Genomic DNA, 18,046 nt, shown 5'->3' on the forward strand with positions numbered 1-18,046 from the left:
ATGCTTTCACTCGGAGTTGAACCGAGGATCTCCACATTACTAGTGTGGCGCCTTACCAACTTGGCCATAAAAGCTTGTTTAGTTGTTTTTTTTTCCAATATTTATATCCATGTTCCAATTGATAAAAGAAAATTTCTATTATAATTTATGTAATTATACTATAACAGAATTAATTGAAGAGTATATTCTGTTGAAATGTAGCGGCAGCACTAAAAAGGCTAACATTATCTTAACCTATTTGAAGGAGAAGGTAGCTAATATAAGTAGAATTTAGAGTGTACTGCACTGCCGTATATGTTAAACAGAGTTGCTGTTGTTAAACAACTCATCTTTTGTGCATAGTAACGTTGGACAATATTGTAGAGAATCTGAGATAGAGTGTTTGCCTCTATTAGTCTCTTCAAGCTTTACTTTATTTAATTCAGATATTTTTTAATACTATAATCGATCGGTCTCTTTATATTATATATAATTTATAGAACGAATAGAATATAACTTCCAATGTAAGTTCAGAATTCTTTGTCTTTATATATTATTTAATTTTACCGATATTTCATTTCTTCTTGCTACCTAAACGATTGTTATCTAAACGATTGTTAAGTAGTAAACTGATTACCTAAACGATCATTGGTTAAACGATTGTTAAGTAATGAACTTATTACTAAACGATTATGACCTAAACGATTATGACCTAAACGACTATTACTTAATAAATGTTTAGTTCTTATTAAGACGTTTTAGATATCTTGGTTCCAGATATTCTCTGTCATAAAGGTATTTCTTTACCTATTGAAATTAAGTGTTGTGCATATTACTCTTAATTTCTGACAAATATGTATTTAAATAAGTCAACAGAGCCATTGAATTAGCAAGCCAAATGATTCGGAACGTATCTCAATATTGACAGAAATTATGTGGGATCAATATATCTCGAATGTGTTATGAAGCGCGTTATAGTATGAAACAAATATTACGTAATGATTAGGTAATAGGAGAAACCGATTGTCGAGAAAAATAAATAATATATAAAGACAGAGAATTCTGAACTTACATTCTGAGTTAGATTCTATTCGTTCTATAAATTATATATAATAAACAATCACTTACAAGTATAAGAAAAATATAACAAGTATATTTTGCTTACCTAACATTAAAACTTAAGCTATGCCATCAACCTCTCTACCTGCCACTATATAATATGAACGAATATAAGTCTAACCACAGTATGTCTGCTTCACCTCAAATATATAGGAAGATAATATGATGACATATATGATACCACCACCCCAAAAACAGTTCCATTATATATATATTTGAACACTAAAATATAAAAAAAAGTTGGTCAATTAACATAGATTAAAATTTCTTAGTCAAAAATGTTGGAAACCGGAGTATTGAGTCAAAAAAGTAAGTAGTCATATAGTTTGACTCATTACCTTAGTGATTCTAGTAAATATAGTGTACTCCACATTACACCTTTTTAATTAAATTTAATTTGTTTTCGGAGTGGTTCTTCTTATCCGAACGTTATGTTTTTATCGTTTGCTGTAACAATCTTTTGCTATGATATCAAAATAACCAATACAATTCTAGCAAAAACATACGTCTCGGCATACAACCCCTGTAACAATACTATATATCTCGAATGTTCTTGTTAAACAGTAATATGGATATCATATCTATTAAATAAAATGTTCAGAAATATGGAACATTGACATAAATTCTGTAGTAGTTTTATTAATTCATGAGCACGTGAAATGATGACTGCATGCACAACGTAGACAGTGACAATAGTACTGTCCAAATTGAATATGATTGGATCAACAATATAACAGCAGACTTGGAAGAACCTATCCACATAATATTACATATTTACTATCAACACTGTAGAATATGGCCAACCTTTCAAGATATTAATGGTATTATCCTTTAAGCAATAATGAATGTTTGCAGCCACACCTTCCTTCACTCTTCTCTCTGCCTCATTTTTCTTATAGTCGCAGTTACCGCAACAGGATGAGAAAGAGCGAGAGAGAGAGAGGGCGAGAGCGATAAGAAAAGAGACGCCTTAGTCGTTGGGACGAGAAAAGTTGGACGAAGTGAATTGTGACGGCGAAACATTTGGGATCTATCCAACAAACCCACAACACATTACTTAGTATAAATACTCGATTGACAACACATAGACCCTACAAAAAAGGAACAGCTCATTTCACTTCGTTTCGTCTAACTTTTTTTTCATAAATCGTACATACTTATCCACCCACCTATCTATATATATCTATACAATGGTTTACACTACCAGACAAATTGGTGCTAGGAACACTCTTGATTTCAAAATTTTCATTGAGGAAGATGGTAAGCCAATCTCTGCTTTCCACGACATCCCATTGTATGCTGACAAAGAAAACAACATCTTCAACATGGTTGTTGAAATTCCACGTTGGACCAATGCCAAGCTTGAAATCAACAAAGAACAAGCTTTGAACCCAATTGTTCAAGACACCAAGAAAGGTAAGTTAAGATTTGTTAGAAACTGTTTCCCTCACCATGGTTACATCCATAACTACGGTGCTTTGCCACAAACCTGGGAAGACCCTAACGAAGCTCACCCAGAGACCAAAGCTGTTGGTGATGATGATCCAATCGATGTTCTTGAAATCGGTGAAGGCATTGCTTACAGTGGTGAAGTCAAGCAAGTCAAGGTCCTAGGTATCATGGCTCTATTGGACGAAGGTGAAACCGACTGGAAGGTCATTGCTATTGATGTCAGAGATCCATTAGCTCCAAAGATGAACGACATTGAAGATGTTGAAAAATACTTCCCAGGTTTATTGAAGGCTACTAATGAATGGTTCAGAATTTACAAGATTCCAGATGGTAAACCAGAAAACCAATTTGCTTTCTCTGGTGAAGCTAAGAACAAGAAGTACACCTTGGATATTATCAAGGAGACTCATGAATCCTGGAAGAAGTTGATTGAAGGTAAGTCTGTAGATGACAAGGGTATTTCCTTGGCTTCCACCACTTTGAAGGATATCCCAACTTTCTCTACTTCTGTTGCTGGGACCATCCCAGCTGCTTCTGCTCAAGCCGATGCTCCAATTGACAAATCTATTGACAAGTGGTTCTTCATTTCTGGTTCTGCTTAAATAGAATCCCAATGAAGTGGAACAATGTACGAATGCGTATACCACCCCTATGACCAAGTATATATATATATATATACATATATATATTAGGATTTAATAATACTAGAATTCAGTATCTGCGATCGGGTATCACACTGCCGATACACATCTTCCTCCTCCCCCTTCTTGTAGTAAGCCCTCCACACAAGCTATATCAACAACACACTTATATACTCATAGTAATAAGCACCACACCTCATCATGTATGTGCAGATACCAGTTCTGATACTCTTGCAATCACTCCAAGACCCTCATCATCGATCTATTGCCCACCCACAGAACCACATCACTCTACACGAGATGACAGGATTCTCCCCATCCCCCAATCCCCCTTTTCACTCACAATAGCAGAAACCGCATAATAGAAAATCACATAATAGAAATTGCATGTTCGTTTTGCCATAATAGAAACGATTTTTGCTTGATGATCAGCAGAGTTTCTTTCGTTTCCATTCAGCGGGCGGCGGACAAATTTTTCTCTGATTTTGATATCCGAGAATTAAAAGAGTGAGGAACAAAGAGAGAGAGAGAGAGAGAGAGAGAGAGTCAGAAGAAGGAGGAACTGTTTTCTTAAAGAAAGAATTTTTTTTCTTAGAACAAAGTTATCTTATATAGGATTTATTAGTATCGTTTCAGTGGTAACACTTACTGTACTTCTATTCTTTTGATATATCTATATATACTAGAAATTCACTTATTGCAAAACTGTCTACAACTTTCAAACATATATATATACGCTCGTATAACGTTGACGTACACTACCACTGCTACTGAGACAAAAAACCCCACAACCCTGAAACATCAACCATAATAATAATAATAATACCTAAACACATACATATATAAGAGAAAGAAAATATCAGATACTCAAATATGGAACACCCCAGAACTCATTCGGCTACTGCAACTGCAAACACCCCTTCAAGTACAAGAAACTCTTCAACATCATCAAATCAACAGTCGGGACAAGTGCCGACGGGACCTGGAACTAGTGGGAATGAAGTAACTTCTGATACAGCTACCGTAGTGGCTGCAGCTGCAGCTGTTATGAGTGTATCAAATGATAACGAAGAAGTAGAAGAAGATGAAGAAGAAGAACAAACATCGTTATCAAAAATAAATGATCCTCAACAACAGTTACATCAGACTCATAATCATACTCATACTCATAAAAATGAGGTAGTAGATCCAATGGAGGCCCCACTATCTGGTGTAGGAACTCCAGGTTCTTGTTCAGAGGGACTTACTTTGGCAGATACGGCTACAACAACAACAACAACTACTACTACTACTTCGACTTCTGATAATAATAATACCAATACGATAACTACTATTAATAATAGTAATCTATTTAAACAATTTGATTCAAAGACAGGCCAATTTATGCGTACGTCAGAATTAGAAGATAATAACAATGATATATTGTTGTCACAACAAAGAGAGAAAAGTAAAGAAGCTGTACCACCAACGGAAAATACCTCAACACAACAACAACAACCCATACCCATGATAAAGACTGCACAACAACAACAGGTAAAACAGAAACAGATTCAACCTTCGTTCCATTTATTATCATCCTTCAAATCGAGATCAAACTCAGTGCCGACAATCCTACATTCTTCTTTGAAGAGACTTTCTAATCATGGCCATTATTATGGGAACAACCCAAATCATCACAACAACAACAATAATATGAATGGTACTCAAAACATAACTACTGGTGGCAATATGATGATAGGTAATAATGGAGGAAACAATCAAACAATCATGACTCACCCAATGAATCCTTACGGAATTATGAAGAAAAAATCAGTTAGAACACATCATCCACATATTTTACAATCACAAGGCCTTGGAAGCTCGTCGTCCGGAATGTCATCTTCATCTACAAACGCATTGAGTAACACAACGTTGAGACAAGCTATATTATTAACGCAGGAGGCTTTGAATAGTTCAACAAACAGTTCAAAAACACAGAATAAAACTTTCACTCAAGATAAATACACAAATATGAATATTCAGAATGATAATAATTACAACAACAATACAAACAATCTGGATTCATTGGTGACGTTTGAAGATAGAGTCAATTATGTCAAAGCTACAAAATTGCCTATTCCATTACCACCTATCAACTTGCAATGTCTTAAGGAAATCGATCTTCAGGAGATTGTGAAAAATCCGCAACTGAGACATGATATAATTTTTGACCCCCTATTGCAATTTAGACCAAACCTTGATGGAGAACGTGGTATTAAAAAGAAACATTTGTCAGATATATACTGGAAAGATGTTGAAAACGAGTTAATTGTTTATTCTAAGAGGCCCGATGTTTTCAGATACGACCATACAAGACTAGTTCCATTATTTGATACTTTGAGAGAAGTGTTGTTAACAATCGTCCCTCAAAAAGAGACTCACCAAATCAATAATATCTTAGATACAGAATTGAACGTCCAAGAACTGATAAAGGGATCATTAGTGATGTCTAATCTATCGGAATGGTTAGCTACTCTTTTTAAACATCATTGTGCACCAATGAGAGATGCATACGTGGATAAAATGAGTAATAAATTTAAAGAAGCAGATATGGAGGCATCTTTATCGAAATTTATGGAAGGACTTAAATTAGTTTTCCAAATTTTGGAGGCTATGAAATTAGATATTGCTAACCATCAGATTCGTCTACTAAGACCCGCACTATTAAGCAATGCAATTGATTTCGAAAAACAATACTTTAATTCTTTAGTGACTGCAAGAAGTGTGCTCTTAAAATCATCATTAACTTGGTTCAGAAATAAAATGACCGAATATGTCAATTCAGGAGAGCTTATAGTACAGGATAAAAATAATTTAAGCATACAAGAAGTCTACAAAGGTTGTATCAGGAGTATTATTAGTCTATTATCATGTCGTAAGATGGTTAGAGAATTTCCGACATCACTTTCGTTTGACCATGCCAGGTTGATCCTATTGAGGGCAGACATCCGTCAACTAGTGTGTCTATTAGTATGTCGTCTATTATTTCAACAGTTAGTAGCCAATGACAATACCATGGACAAAGCTACCAAGGTGTTTATAAATAGCACATACACGAATAAGAAAATGAAGGAAGAAGTAATTAGCATAATTACTGATGATCATGGCAATTGTAGATGGACTAAAAATACATTATCCATTGCCGTACATCTATGTAAAGTGATCGAGGAAAAGAAACAAGAATATTTGACCAAACCGAAGTCTACTACCCAAACAGAAAATACTGATGAAGACGTCACAATGGCTGATACTGAAGATGACACTACAAATACATCGACTGGTAGTGTATTACCTATTTCATTAGACAATGAAAAGATTAGGTTTGCAAAGGCATGGTTATCGAAACAGACCCAACCATTAAGTGAAGTGTATGGTGTTCTAGAGAATAGGGTCTTTAAGTCTCTCGAAGAAGGTATTTACAGTAGATCCAACTGTACTGTTGAAGGGAGGGTGAAGCAAGATTTCGTATACCTTTACAACAGCACTTCAAATGGTACTGGTAATAGTACACCAGGAACAAGTAACGAGGAAAATACTGCCACATCTACAACAATCTCATTTAAAAACCAAGACAATTCTTCTAGTAATGCTAACGAAAACACACCACGCCAGGAAGGTAGAGGGTTGTTTGCCTTTACTGATTCTGAAGAATTCGAGAACATTTATCGTCATTTATACACAGTCATCAACTTACATTGGTCTGTTTTTGGTCAACATTACTGTGACACCCTGAGCGACAGAATGACTACCGCAGCATAAACAACACATCTACCTACCCCCTATATAATCACATTCATATATATCCCACCCACATAACAATCATCAAACAAAAACAACAATTAATCATCTCGTTAAAACCTTTCCCTTCTTCTACTTCCAAACTCCGAATGCTCTTTACATTTGCATTTGCACTTGCATTTGGCTCTTGCTTTACCTGCCTCTCCCCCCCCCCCACGGCAAATGCTTTTTTGAGAGTATCAGCAGTGAAAACCTCAGCAAGGCGTGGGGTGCAGGTTGCAGTGCATATCACCGTGCACGGAGCTCGCATAGGGGTGTCTCGAAAGACAAAGCGCGAACTAAAAACGTGCTTTGCGGGAAAGAAAAAGTAGGTGACCAGAGTTGGCCTACGTTGTAAGGTTGTAAGGTTGAGAATTTTCAATTTGTAAATAAACTAGTCTTTGTTGTCAGAGCAGGTTTGGGTCGAAACTTGCAGGAACGTGGCTCTTGCCGTATTTGGAAAATATTTTTAATTGTACCTTATGAAACATTTATCTATCTGACTATATATATTCAGAGAACTTAAAAAGGATTAATAATTTCACAATATTTCTTACAGTTATTTAAAGGAAAACATAAAGATATAAAGAAAAAAAACAATATTAATAGCGCTATACAATTATGAAGTTCATAGATGAACTAGATATAGAACGAGTCAATCAGACTCTGAATTTTGAAACATCAGATTGCAAGATTACTGGTGGTTGTGATATCTTCACAACAAAGCCTGTTGCTTCAGATAAGAAACTATACAAGACTATTGACCAGCATTTGGAAACAATATTACAAGAAAATGAAAGTTTCAAAGCTGCCGTACATCACCAACAACAGTTACAGTTACAGTCGTCTCCTGTGGAAGCAAATGCTATACCAGTTACACCTAATGACAATACTCGTAGGGATAGTTCCTCATTTTGGGAACAGAAGAGACGTATGTCTATAACAGATCCACTGTATGCTATAAATAACAATATTGTTAATTATACAAACAATTTCAATCATAATAGCAATAACAACAGCAATAATAATTCAACGAATAATGTCTCCCTAACAAATGCTCCGGTAATTAATGGCTCTAATGGTAGTAACAATGGACCTTTAGTGGCTAGTCCATTTATTAAGAGTGTCAAATTGAATGACCAGAATCTAAAAGATTTGGTAATGAATTCCGAATCTGAGTATGCGAGCTCTTCGTCTATGGAATCAACGAATAGAGCTGGATCCAATAGTGGTATAACAAAACCAGGTTCAAAGAGAAGGACAAGTAGTAATTCAAGTTTACAGAGTTTTAAATTGACTTCATTGAGAAGACCCTCATTAAAGGATGCCGATATGAATGTAAATATTGGTCCATTCGGTCCCATTCGTGAACCAGCAAGTAGAAGGACGTTTGCATATTTAATTGCAATCTTGAATGCATCTTATCCTGATCACGATTTTAGCTCACTAGAACCTACAGATTTCATAAGGAGTTCATTGAAGACATTTATTTCAAAATTTGAAAACTCACTGTATTCACTAGGAAAAAAACCTGAAAGTTGGATTTGGGAAAGTATAAGTTCACATATGACGTTGTCAGATTGTGTTGTATATCAATTTAATCCAACAAAATCGTTTTTGGAAGATGAACCTGGATATCTATGGAGTCTTATCGGATTTTTATTTAATAAGAAGCGTAAGAGAGTGGCATTCCTATATTTGATTTGTTCAAGAGTAAAAGCCATATCAGGGGACTACAACGAGGACACCATGAAACCGATGAGACAATTTACTATCGACTATGATGACGGCTTTGAAGGTGAATATGACCTAGCAAATGATGATGAAAATGCAATTGCGGATGATTCTGAAGATGAATTTTAAAGAAATTGAAACAATGAAAAGGGCAAAAAAAAATATCAATACCATTCCTTTTTATATGAAGCCATAATAGTCATCGTATTCGATTGAACAACTTGTATACCCGATTATAAGTGAACTTTAATTTTTTTTATTTTATTTTTGTTTCTCTTGTCGCATTATAACGTATCTTGAAAATCGATGGTTCCAGTAATAGCCGAATCATCCTGGGATCCTTGCTCATATCCCTCATATATCTTTACCTCTAGAAAGAAGAATAACATTTATAATACAACGCTACATATTAAATATGCACATATATTATATATATCCATACTAACAAAAATGTAATAATTAATTAATATTTAATTGTCCTAAAATGTTGAAATATCAACAATTTTTTTTTAAATCATGTAGACTCTATACCCTTTTTTGTGATAACGAAAGATACTTCTCCTGGTTTAGCAAAAGTAGAATATACAAGCTGTAAAGTTCTTTTTACTTGCCAAAATGAGGCCGGATCAACACCTTGATAGAATTTAACTTCACCACGTTTGATCATTGGTGATGCTTTATAGGATTTCTTCAACAATAGCCTGGTAGTAACATGATTAGCCCAAGAAAGTCCCAGATTTGGAACTCTAATATCCAGCCGTCTTTTCTTCTTCCGAGGAACAAAACGATTTGAGTTAACTGTCTGGGATCTTTTAGTTGTGGATGTTGGATTATTTGGTAAGTCATTATTTTCTTGTGAGGTTGATTGTGAATTTATAACTTTATTAATTTCTCTTTCAATGAGACTATAATCCTCATCATCTGATAGTAAATCTTCTACAGTAGAATTTGAATCTAATGTCGTACTTTGTGTCAGTCGTTGACTCTGTTGATGATTCCTAATACTTTTATTTTTTGAATTATCATCTGTATAATATTGTCTGTACATAATCGTGGAGTCTCTCCAACCAACTAACCATCCTAATTGATAATCATAATCCATGAAATGATGAACAAAATCATCAGGTCTATCCACCAAAGGTTTATCACCAACTTGGTTAGCAACCACGACTGCTGTTGAATGTTTTTTAGCTAATTGTAATAAATTTTCTGCCATCTTATCCACATAATATCTATTATCTTGAGATTCACTAAATGATTTAGTCTCCAATTCCACACGCATATGATGAGATATTGAATCAATAATAATCAATTTAATCTGACCTTTATTTCTCTCCAATAACACGGGCAATTGAACATTCAAAATATGTTCTTGACTTATCAAATCAAAACAACTCACGGTAAATATATTTGCCTGAGATACTCCAATACTCTTCCAATCAGGTCTTGAGTCTAGTATCCCGTTTAAACGGGGTGTCGGTAAATCACCTTCTGTAGTAATATAGACACATTTCCCTTCTAATCCACCTTTTGCAATTGGTAATTGAACATTTAAGCATAATTGCATTAATAATTGTGATTTCCCAGTTGAACTTTCTCCAAATATTTCAGTAATACTTTTAGTATGAATACCACCTCCAAGTAAAGAATCAATTTCCATATCACCTGAAGTAAATACTTGTGGTGGTTCAACTTCCTTTACAGATTGAATCTTATCCTTTTCGACAAATTGCTTGTCGAACTCGTTCAAGAGTAATCTTTTAACTTTTACCACTTCATTAATAGATCTTTGAGAAATCTTGGCAAGTTCTCTTACATTCAAAGTAAGGAAATCTATCGTAGTAATTCTATATCGTTGACATGCTTCAAACAATGCCGTAAATTCTGGGTCGCATAACAATGCACTTGCTGGCAATTCATCATAGAGATCCATGAGATAACACTTACTGAGATGTGTTCACTGTGAACTAATTACTATTATACTCTTTTCTATCTGTATGTATATATATATATACATAGTTTATTATCCAATATCTTTGCAATCTCATCGTGTATATCTTAAATGCCATTTATTTTTTTAAAACACGTTTTACAGAGGGAATCAGCGCACTACTAACTTAATATGTATATACATTTTTCAATGATTTTGACAAAGAAGTGGGGCTGATGGCGACTTGGCACATATAATAAATCTAACTTAGTGAGAAATAGGATGTTAAGTAGTTGAATGTATTATGCACAGATCTGTGTGTTATAAAGAAATTAATAATAATAAGTCTCTGGTGTATGTAACGTAAACGAATATATATATATAAAGAAAAGGAAAATTGAATGAAGAAAAACTGTACAATAAAAAGGGAATGCAAAATAAATGTAATACTAGTTCGACAAATAAAGAAAAAAAAAAAAATAATAATAACGTGTGGGTATTGTGATGTTATAAATCTTTACATCTATCTAAAACTCCTTAACTTCATCTACAGACACAAATTTCTTATCCTTAGACGATTCTACTTGGGTATCATCTGCAGAGGATGAAGAACCAACAGTTCCAACTCTATCTGTGTGTAGTTCATTGTTAGTATTGTCATTGTTGAAATAACCGGGGAAAGTATTTAAGTTACTGTCAGTTCTGTAATTTGGTCTACTGAAATCCAATCCTATATCAGGAGTAGAAACAGTACTAGTATCTCTTAAGACAGCCGGTGAAGGTCTCTCCAACAAAGGCGATCCACTTAGAGAATGTGGTTCATTTGCAGTCTCCAATTTAGGTGGTGGTATATAGGTAGTCTTATCATTTGTATGGAATTCACCTCTTTCATCGTAATAACCCAGATCATTCTCATTAGCCTCTTCAGTATACTCTGGAACGTAATCCACCACCGCTCGTTGTGATGTTCCTACATAAGTATTTTCTGACTGTCTATACGATGGAGGAGTCAACCATGATGTTCCTCTAATTGGTGCTACACCTCTAACATACCGTCTCCTATTAGCTCTAGCAGTGGCTATAACCAAGATCAATATGAAAGCGACGAATATGACAAACAGAATCCAACGACCCCATCGCCAGGTTGATGACCCCCATGGATCGTCTATTATTGTAGTCCCATTATTATCTGAGTCAGTTGTGTCTCTTATAAAAAGGAGTATTTTATTGTCGATGATCATCGTGCTTGTTGGGTGGCAAAGACTAAATAAGTTGCGTATGTTTAATCTTCCGACCTATTATATGTATATATATATATCCTTTGAGAGTGTTAATGGAAACAAATACTAAAAACACACACTCAGCACCCTTCAAATAAGCTAATAACCCTTATCACTATTTTATATTTATATCCGTAATGTGTCTTATCCGTCTTTATTACCAAGTTCGTTTATCCAACCGTCGTCTACCTTTCCCTCTATATATCCTTCCTTGTAAAAATAGCATCAGTTACTGAACCTTCCCGTCTCTTTCTCTCTCTTTTTTTCTCTTCATTTGCAGCGACAGCGAAATTCCCTCTCTGCGTGTCCTACTTACTTCAGCCTACTTGGTTTTGGCGTATCACGTGACACAGGGCTGGATGATTAAGGCTTGGGCAGTGAGGGGAGGAGGCACAGCTGTAGCTATCAATGATGTTGCAGTATTTACAAGGACGTTAAGAATTATATAGGTAAGGTGCATGTGTATGCATGTATGTGTATATGTATGTGCAAAATGAAGCTGTTTGGAGGGTGGAGGGGTTACTTTCTCCTGGTAAGTATGCTGTTGGTCAAAAACTCTAGCGCTGAACGGGAGTCTGACTCTGGCAGAACATCACGTAGACATTTCAAAGCCATATCTCTGTAATTCTCAGCTAGTTTCTTTGTCCTTCCAACACCATCATGTAACTCCACCGATTTTAATACCTGTTGTATATCGCCTTGTTGACTGAAATGTCGTTGGATCAATGGACCTAAGCTAGGGTCTTCCTTCCATGCATATAGGACAGGTGCAGTAGAAATCCCGAGTTTTAAATCGGCTCCTGAAGGTTTACCTAATTCCTTAGCTGAGACGGTGAAATCTAACATATCATCAACAAGTTGGAAACATAGACCTAGATTCTTACCAAAATTATAACAGGATTCAATGACTTCAGGTTGTGCTCCAGAAAGGATCGCTGTGGCGCGACAGGATTTCGAAATTAAGGATGCCGTCTTAAGGTAGGATTTATGTAAATAATAACGGAACGCATTGTTAATAATCTCTTGTTGTTGTTCATGAGTAAGTGTCGCCATCATACCATCACGAGTAGTCGTTAATGGTGGGCGCAATACAGGGACTTTATAATCATGAGTCCTTAAATCTAATTTCCCAATAGGTGTCGTCTCTGTCAATAAATCGTTATTCCCAGAATCTGTAGCAACGTTGTGTAATTGCATGAATTCACCTTCTACTAAATTAGCTATACTACTGCTCATCAATTCAACAACCTCAGGGTTCTTTAATCTAGAAATAGATACTGTGGCACGACCTAAAAGGAAATCACCAGCTAGGACGGCCATCTTATTTGTAAATGCAACGTTCCCACTTGGCCTACCTCGCCTTGTATCTGCATGATCAATGACATCATCGTGAAGCAAAGACGCAGTATGGATCATCTCTACGATCTCTGCCAAACGTCGTTGTTTCGGAAGAATCCCACGCTCATTGTCGAATTGTTTCTCGGGGATTGGTGCAGCTTCTTTTGTTAATGGATTCATAGATTGGATACCATGAATAATTTGTAAAGGTGAAAAATTCTCTACTGGTTTCGAAGCCAAAAATTTCTGTAAAGGATCTCTACCGACAGGAACAGTCTCGAAATCTGTGAAGTCAATCTTGATATTATTCCGTTTCTCAATAGGGATAGCGGATACAGCTCTCGACAATAATAATACAAGCATCGGACGTACTTTCTTCCCTTCAGCTTCGAAATAGTAACTAGTGACATGATTCAAAGTTGGGTGACCAGATCCAATTAATCCCATAATATTCTTTGCTAAAGTGTTCATCTCCGTGGAGACCAACGACACCGGATTGTTCAACATCCATTTCGGAGTCACCAGTCTACTCGCTGTCGCCAACGCTATACCAAACGAGGATTTACTCTGGTACCGTCTTTGTAACAACCTCCTCACTATAGTTCTACCGCTTTGCCCTCTTATCATCGTCGCTTATCCTTTGGCTATTTTATTAATTAATCAATTAACGTCTTGCTATATCTCCTTCGAACTGTATGGTTCACCCTTTATATATATATCTCCCCTCCCCTCCACCATCCTTATTATTCTTATTGAATATATATGGTTTAACGCCTTTTTTGTCTGTCTGCCTTGCACTAATAACTGGCCACTCATTTGTTGTGCGAAAACGGAACAACTACTAGAAAATTTGTATGGAAGAATTTCTGCTCTCATTTTAGCAGTGAAAATTTTTGGAAAAGCCAATCCAAATGCATCGATGACGTGAAATAAGAAGCAAACGTATTGTTGTCCTTTGTAGATAAGGGATTGTTTGTGTGGATGCTGAATGTTCTTTACATTAGTGAGCAGATAACTTTAAAAAGAAACAAACATATAATGAGTGAAGAAAGCAAGATCCCAGGTCACTATTTTGTGTTGTCACTTCTGAAGAATCTCTTCTCTAGAACATTACGAGCCTCTAACAACGTTCCACGCCATGTAGGGTTTATTATGGATGGTAATAGGAGATGGGCTCGCAAGAATGATATCGAGGTGAAGGATGGCCATGAGGCAGGGTTCCATAGTATGAGTCGTATCCTTGAGTTATGTTATGAAGCTGGTGTTCATACTGCCACGGTATATGCTTTCTCTATAGAAAATTTTAAGAGATCCAAATATGAAGTCGATTCTTTGATGGATTTAGCACAGAGGAGAATTAGACAAATCACTGAGAATGGTGAATTAACGGATAAGTACGGGATACGAGTTCGTGTCATTGGTGATATATCCTTATTGGACAAAGATGTGCTGAAGGATATCCAAGATGCTACAGAGAGAACGAAAAATAACACAAGGGCTACATTAAATATTTGCTTCCCATATACAGGACGTGAAGAAGTTGTGCATTCAATGAAGGAAGTCATTACAGAAAATTATCCATTAGAAGAGATCAATGAAGGTTTGATCGATTCACATCTATACACCGGTGGATTACCACCATTAGATTTGTTGATAAGGACTAGTGGTGTGTCTCGTCTAAGTGATTTCATGATATGGCAAGGGTCTAAAAGAGGTGTTACAATCGAATTATTAGATTGTCTATGGCCGGAGTTTGGTCCCTTGAAAATGGGTTGGATTCTACTTAAATTTGCATTCAAAAAGTCATACTCTAATAATAAGGAAGTCATCGATGAAGATGATGGCGAGGAAGATGAAGAAGATGAAGACGAAGAAGGGAGTGCTGACAAAAAGAAATATACATAGATACCATTAATGATAAAACGCGCCAAAAATATTGATATAATTATGTATCTTTTTAATATTATAGAAATTGGAAGTAGTTCTAGAAGTTTTTCTACCTAAACAGAACAGTTCATACGCATATATTCATTCAGTAAGAACTACACCATCAACGTACATATATTTGATGACTTTTTCCGATTCAGTCTGTTAATTAGTAACAAAAGGATCGACCCCTGGTTTCACTAATCTCATTTGGCTTGCCATCAATTACGCACAATAGCATCAGATATCCAAGAATATTATGCTACTAGAAGTTGACACTAGCAATAGCCACACACATACGGACACCCCCTTTCATTACCAACATAAGAACCCCATAACGGGGACCAACCTAATAGTGTCAGAATCCCTAGTAGGTGTCTCTGGTTCTCTATTTTCTATAACTCATTTACTTCCAGAAAATACTGTAGTCTGCAATTTAGAGGGAACGCGAAATGTTTAACGCGAAACGCATCGCACGATTACATAACAAAAGAATTTTTCATATATCAACAAATAATTATTTGGATTACTTTCTTATTATATATATATCTAGATCTACCACTTCTATGTTGACATTTATTATTTTTTTTCTTTTTTTTCTACCCAATAATACCCAAACCACAAAATATCCCATCCAATTGCTATTAAATTTGCTTGTATATTTACTTAGGATAGCTACTACACTTAGATATGTTGAAACTAACAAATGACAGTGGGCCTCTGGCCCAGATATGGCTGGCATCAAATATGACAAATATTCCTAGAGGATCTGTTCTTCAGACTAGTATTGCCGATTCGGCAAAGGAGATTGCAGAAGTATCTGGTTGCGATAATCCTGAGAATACCATAGATACACAGGGAAATAAATATGTTACATTACGTACGTCAGGTGAACTGTTACAAGGTATTGTCCAGGTATATACCAAACAAGCTGGCTTCTTACTTGGAGATATAAAGGATATATTAACGAAGATTAGTTCTTTATTTAAAATGAGTTCTAGAGTAGGAATCACTATCAATAAATCGAATACCATCACAAGGATAGAAACAATCATTCTGGAGGATACTGTTACAGAAAACGAAGTTTTGCTTACACCAAGCTTAGATTTTTTATTTGAATCAAGTTTATCTGCGACAGAAGGAAATGGTAATAATAGGAGATATATACAAGGTGTGGCTACCAGTACGGCAGCTGCTTGGGATACATCTGTAGAAGTTGGTAGACAATACGATTTAAACAATAATGAATATAGTAGCAATAACTCAATTCTAGATTTGAATTTTGATATAAATGATGGTCCATTAGCCATCGGAGATGAGGGTACTAGAACCACAAGCACAGGCGAAATGTCTTCAATGGGTACCAGCCATGTGCTTCCTAATAATGACGATAATTTACCAATCGATGACGATTTCGCAAATAACTGGAACTTTGGTATTGACGGTGAAAATCTGAAGGATTCCTCTATTGAAGTTGGTAGGAGAGCTGAAAGTTCGGTCCTGGAAGAAGAACATACAGAGTTTGGATTTGATCTTGGTCTAGATAAAGAGCCCATGGAAGCTGGAGATGATGAAGAAGATCTTGAAATACAACCTGTTACATTTACTCAATCACGTGTAATGAGGTCACAAAACCTGAACCCGGCTCTAACCAATACAGCAAGAATCATAGTAGACGATGAACGTGCACTATCCAAAAAGGAATTATATATCATCACTACCAATACGGAACTAACACAAAACCATAACAACCGAACTACAAGTAACCATTTGACCAAAAAGAGGACGTGGACTGAAGTCGATCTAGATGTATCATATCTAGCTTCAGGTATTGTAGATAATTTGTTGTCCTACAGAAACATTAAGAAACCAAGAATAGAAAATGAGGAGAATATAACGGAGGAAATCCACCCTCTTGATTTACAAGAAGAATCTTTTAATAACTTCGAAATGATTAATGACAACTTTGAAAATATGGATGATAATATGTCGGCAGAACATGACGAACTCATCTCTAAGAGTGTACCATACGACAACCAAGAGATCCTGAAAGATAACGCCAATACACGTATTCTTGATGACCTTTCACAATCAGCAGAAAATAGTTATATTTTACAGTCAAATGATCCGGTAAAGCTAACCTCAGGCGAGATAGCAACCAAAAATACAATCAGCTTGGCAAATACATTACGTAACGAATTTACAGATTCTGAGGTAACTTTTTCTACCATTTTAACGAAACAGCAAGAAGTAGCAAACAAAGGAAATTCACGTGATTCTGTAATTCCAAATAGAAAAGATGCTACTAAATGCTTCTTTGACATGCTGATGCTGGCTTCAGAAGACTGTATCACCCTTCAGCAGTCAGAATCGTTCGGGGACATTTCATTGACCTTGAAAGATTCGCTATACTACAAATTCATCCTTGCATAAACTCATATAGTTATATATCTGATTGTTAGCCTATTCTTAAGCATTTAGTACATAAAATGTTCGCCCATCATCAACTTCAAATTAATAATGTGTCTAGCTCTCTATACTATGCACTTTTATATAATCTAATTAATCAATGAAGTTAAGGATTTATACGTTCTACGAGACATTATCTGTTCCCTCGTTGCGAGAGCGAAAATTTTTTAAGAGTGCGAAGAGCTCATCTCTAAATTTTTTTCTTCTAACTTTTCAAGTTGTGATGAGATGAGTTATAACATATAGCATAAGTATAAATAATACTCGATAGATTCACTTTTAATATCTGTATTTAAATTTATCTACATAGAGAAAATATCAATACATATAACTTTGTTTGTTTGGGGCCTAACAGAATAAAC

General features: G+C 35.6%; 8 protein-coding genes and 1 non-coding gene across 9 annotated transcripts; 5 read left to right on the plus strand and 4 right to left on the minus strand.

Annotated features, from left to right (window-relative positions):
- Nucleotide 1: 1 nt before the first annotated feature.
- Nucleotides 2-74, minus strand: KABA2_02S13024. Its single transcript has one exon. It is a non-coding gene; the product is annotated as a tRNA-Thr (tRNA).
- Nucleotides 75-2,288: 2,214 nt separating this feature from the next.
- On the plus strand, nucleotides 2,289-3,152 carry IPP1 (inorganic diphosphatase IPP1; the record flags this gene model as incomplete). The annotated part of the gene is made up of 1 exon (XM_041549260.1): nucleotides 2,289-3,152. One exon carries the CDS (start codon nucleotides 2,289-2,291, stop codon nucleotides 3,150-3,152), a length of 864 nt encoding a protein of 287 aa, XP_041405194.1.
- A 912-nt stretch (nucleotides 3,153-4,064) lies between these two features.
- SOK1 (Sok1p) lies at nucleotides 4,065-6,989 on the plus strand (the record flags this gene model as incomplete). Its single annotated transcript, XM_041549261.1, has 1 exon — nucleotides 4,065-6,989. One exon carries the CDS (start codon nucleotides 4,065-4,067, stop codon nucleotides 6,987-6,989), a length of 2,925 nt encoding a protein of 974 aa, XP_041405195.1.
- Nucleotides 6,990-7,628: 639 nt separating this feature from the next.
- On the plus strand, nucleotides 7,629-8,870 carry MAF1 (RNA polymerase III-inhibiting protein MAF1; the record flags this gene model as incomplete). Its single annotated transcript, XM_041549262.1, has 1 exon — nucleotides 7,629-8,870. One exon carries the CDS (start codon nucleotides 7,629-7,631, stop codon nucleotides 8,868-8,870), a length of 1,242 nt encoding a protein of 413 aa, XP_041405196.1.
- A 385-nt stretch (nucleotides 8,871-9,255) lies between these two features.
- On the minus strand, nucleotides 9,256-10,674 carry RAD57 (putative DNA-dependent ATPase RAD57; the record flags this gene model as incomplete). The annotated part of the gene is made up of 1 exon (XM_041549263.1): nucleotides 9,256-10,674. One exon carries the CDS (start codon nucleotides 10,672-10,674, stop codon nucleotides 9,256-9,258), a length of 1,419 nt encoding a protein of 472 aa, XP_041405197.1.
- A 524-nt stretch (nucleotides 10,675-11,198) lies between these two features.
- On the minus strand, nucleotides 11,199-11,912 carry RCR2 (Rcr2p; the record flags this gene model as incomplete). The annotated part of the gene is made up of 1 exon (XM_041549264.1): nucleotides 11,199-11,912. The coding sequence occupies one exon, from the start codon at nucleotides 11,910-11,912 to the stop codon at nucleotides 11,199-11,201; it is 714 nt and encodes a 237-aa protein (XP_041405198.1).
- Nucleotides 11,913-12,470: 558 nt separating this feature from the next.
- COQ1 (trans-hexaprenyltranstransferase) lies at nucleotides 12,471-13,916 on the minus strand (the record flags this gene model as incomplete). The annotated part of the gene is made up of 1 exon (XM_041549265.1): nucleotides 12,471-13,916. One exon carries the CDS (start codon nucleotides 13,914-13,916, stop codon nucleotides 12,471-12,473), a length of 1,446 nt encoding a protein of 481 aa, XP_041405199.1.
- Nucleotides 13,917-14,327: 411 nt separating this feature from the next.
- On the plus strand, nucleotides 14,328-15,194 carry RER2 (ditrans,polycis-polyprenyl diphosphate synthase; the record flags this gene model as incomplete). Its single annotated transcript, XM_041549266.1, has 1 exon — nucleotides 14,328-15,194. The coding sequence occupies one exon, from the start codon at nucleotides 14,328-14,330 to the stop codon at nucleotides 15,192-15,194; it is 867 nt and encodes a 288-aa protein (XP_041405200.1).
- Nucleotides 15,195-15,905: 711 nt separating this feature from the next.
- Nucleotides 15,906-17,648, plus strand: KABA2_02S13200 (uncharacterized protein; the record flags this gene model as incomplete). The annotated part of the gene is made up of 1 exon (XM_041549267.1): nucleotides 15,906-17,648. The coding sequence occupies one exon, from the start codon at nucleotides 15,906-15,908 to the stop codon at nucleotides 17,646-17,648; it is 1,743 nt and encodes a 580-aa protein (XP_041405201.1).
- Between the last annotated feature and the right edge of the window lie 398 nt (nucleotides 17,649-18,046).

This window comes from Maudiozyma barnettii (assembly GCF_903064755.1).
Source record: "Maudiozyma barnettii strain CLIB 1767 genome assembly, contig: KABA2_02, whole genome shotgun sequence".
Classification (NCBI taxonomy): Eukaryota; Fungi; Ascomycota; class Saccharomycetes; order Saccharomycetales; family Saccharomycetaceae; genus Maudiozyma; species Maudiozyma barnettii.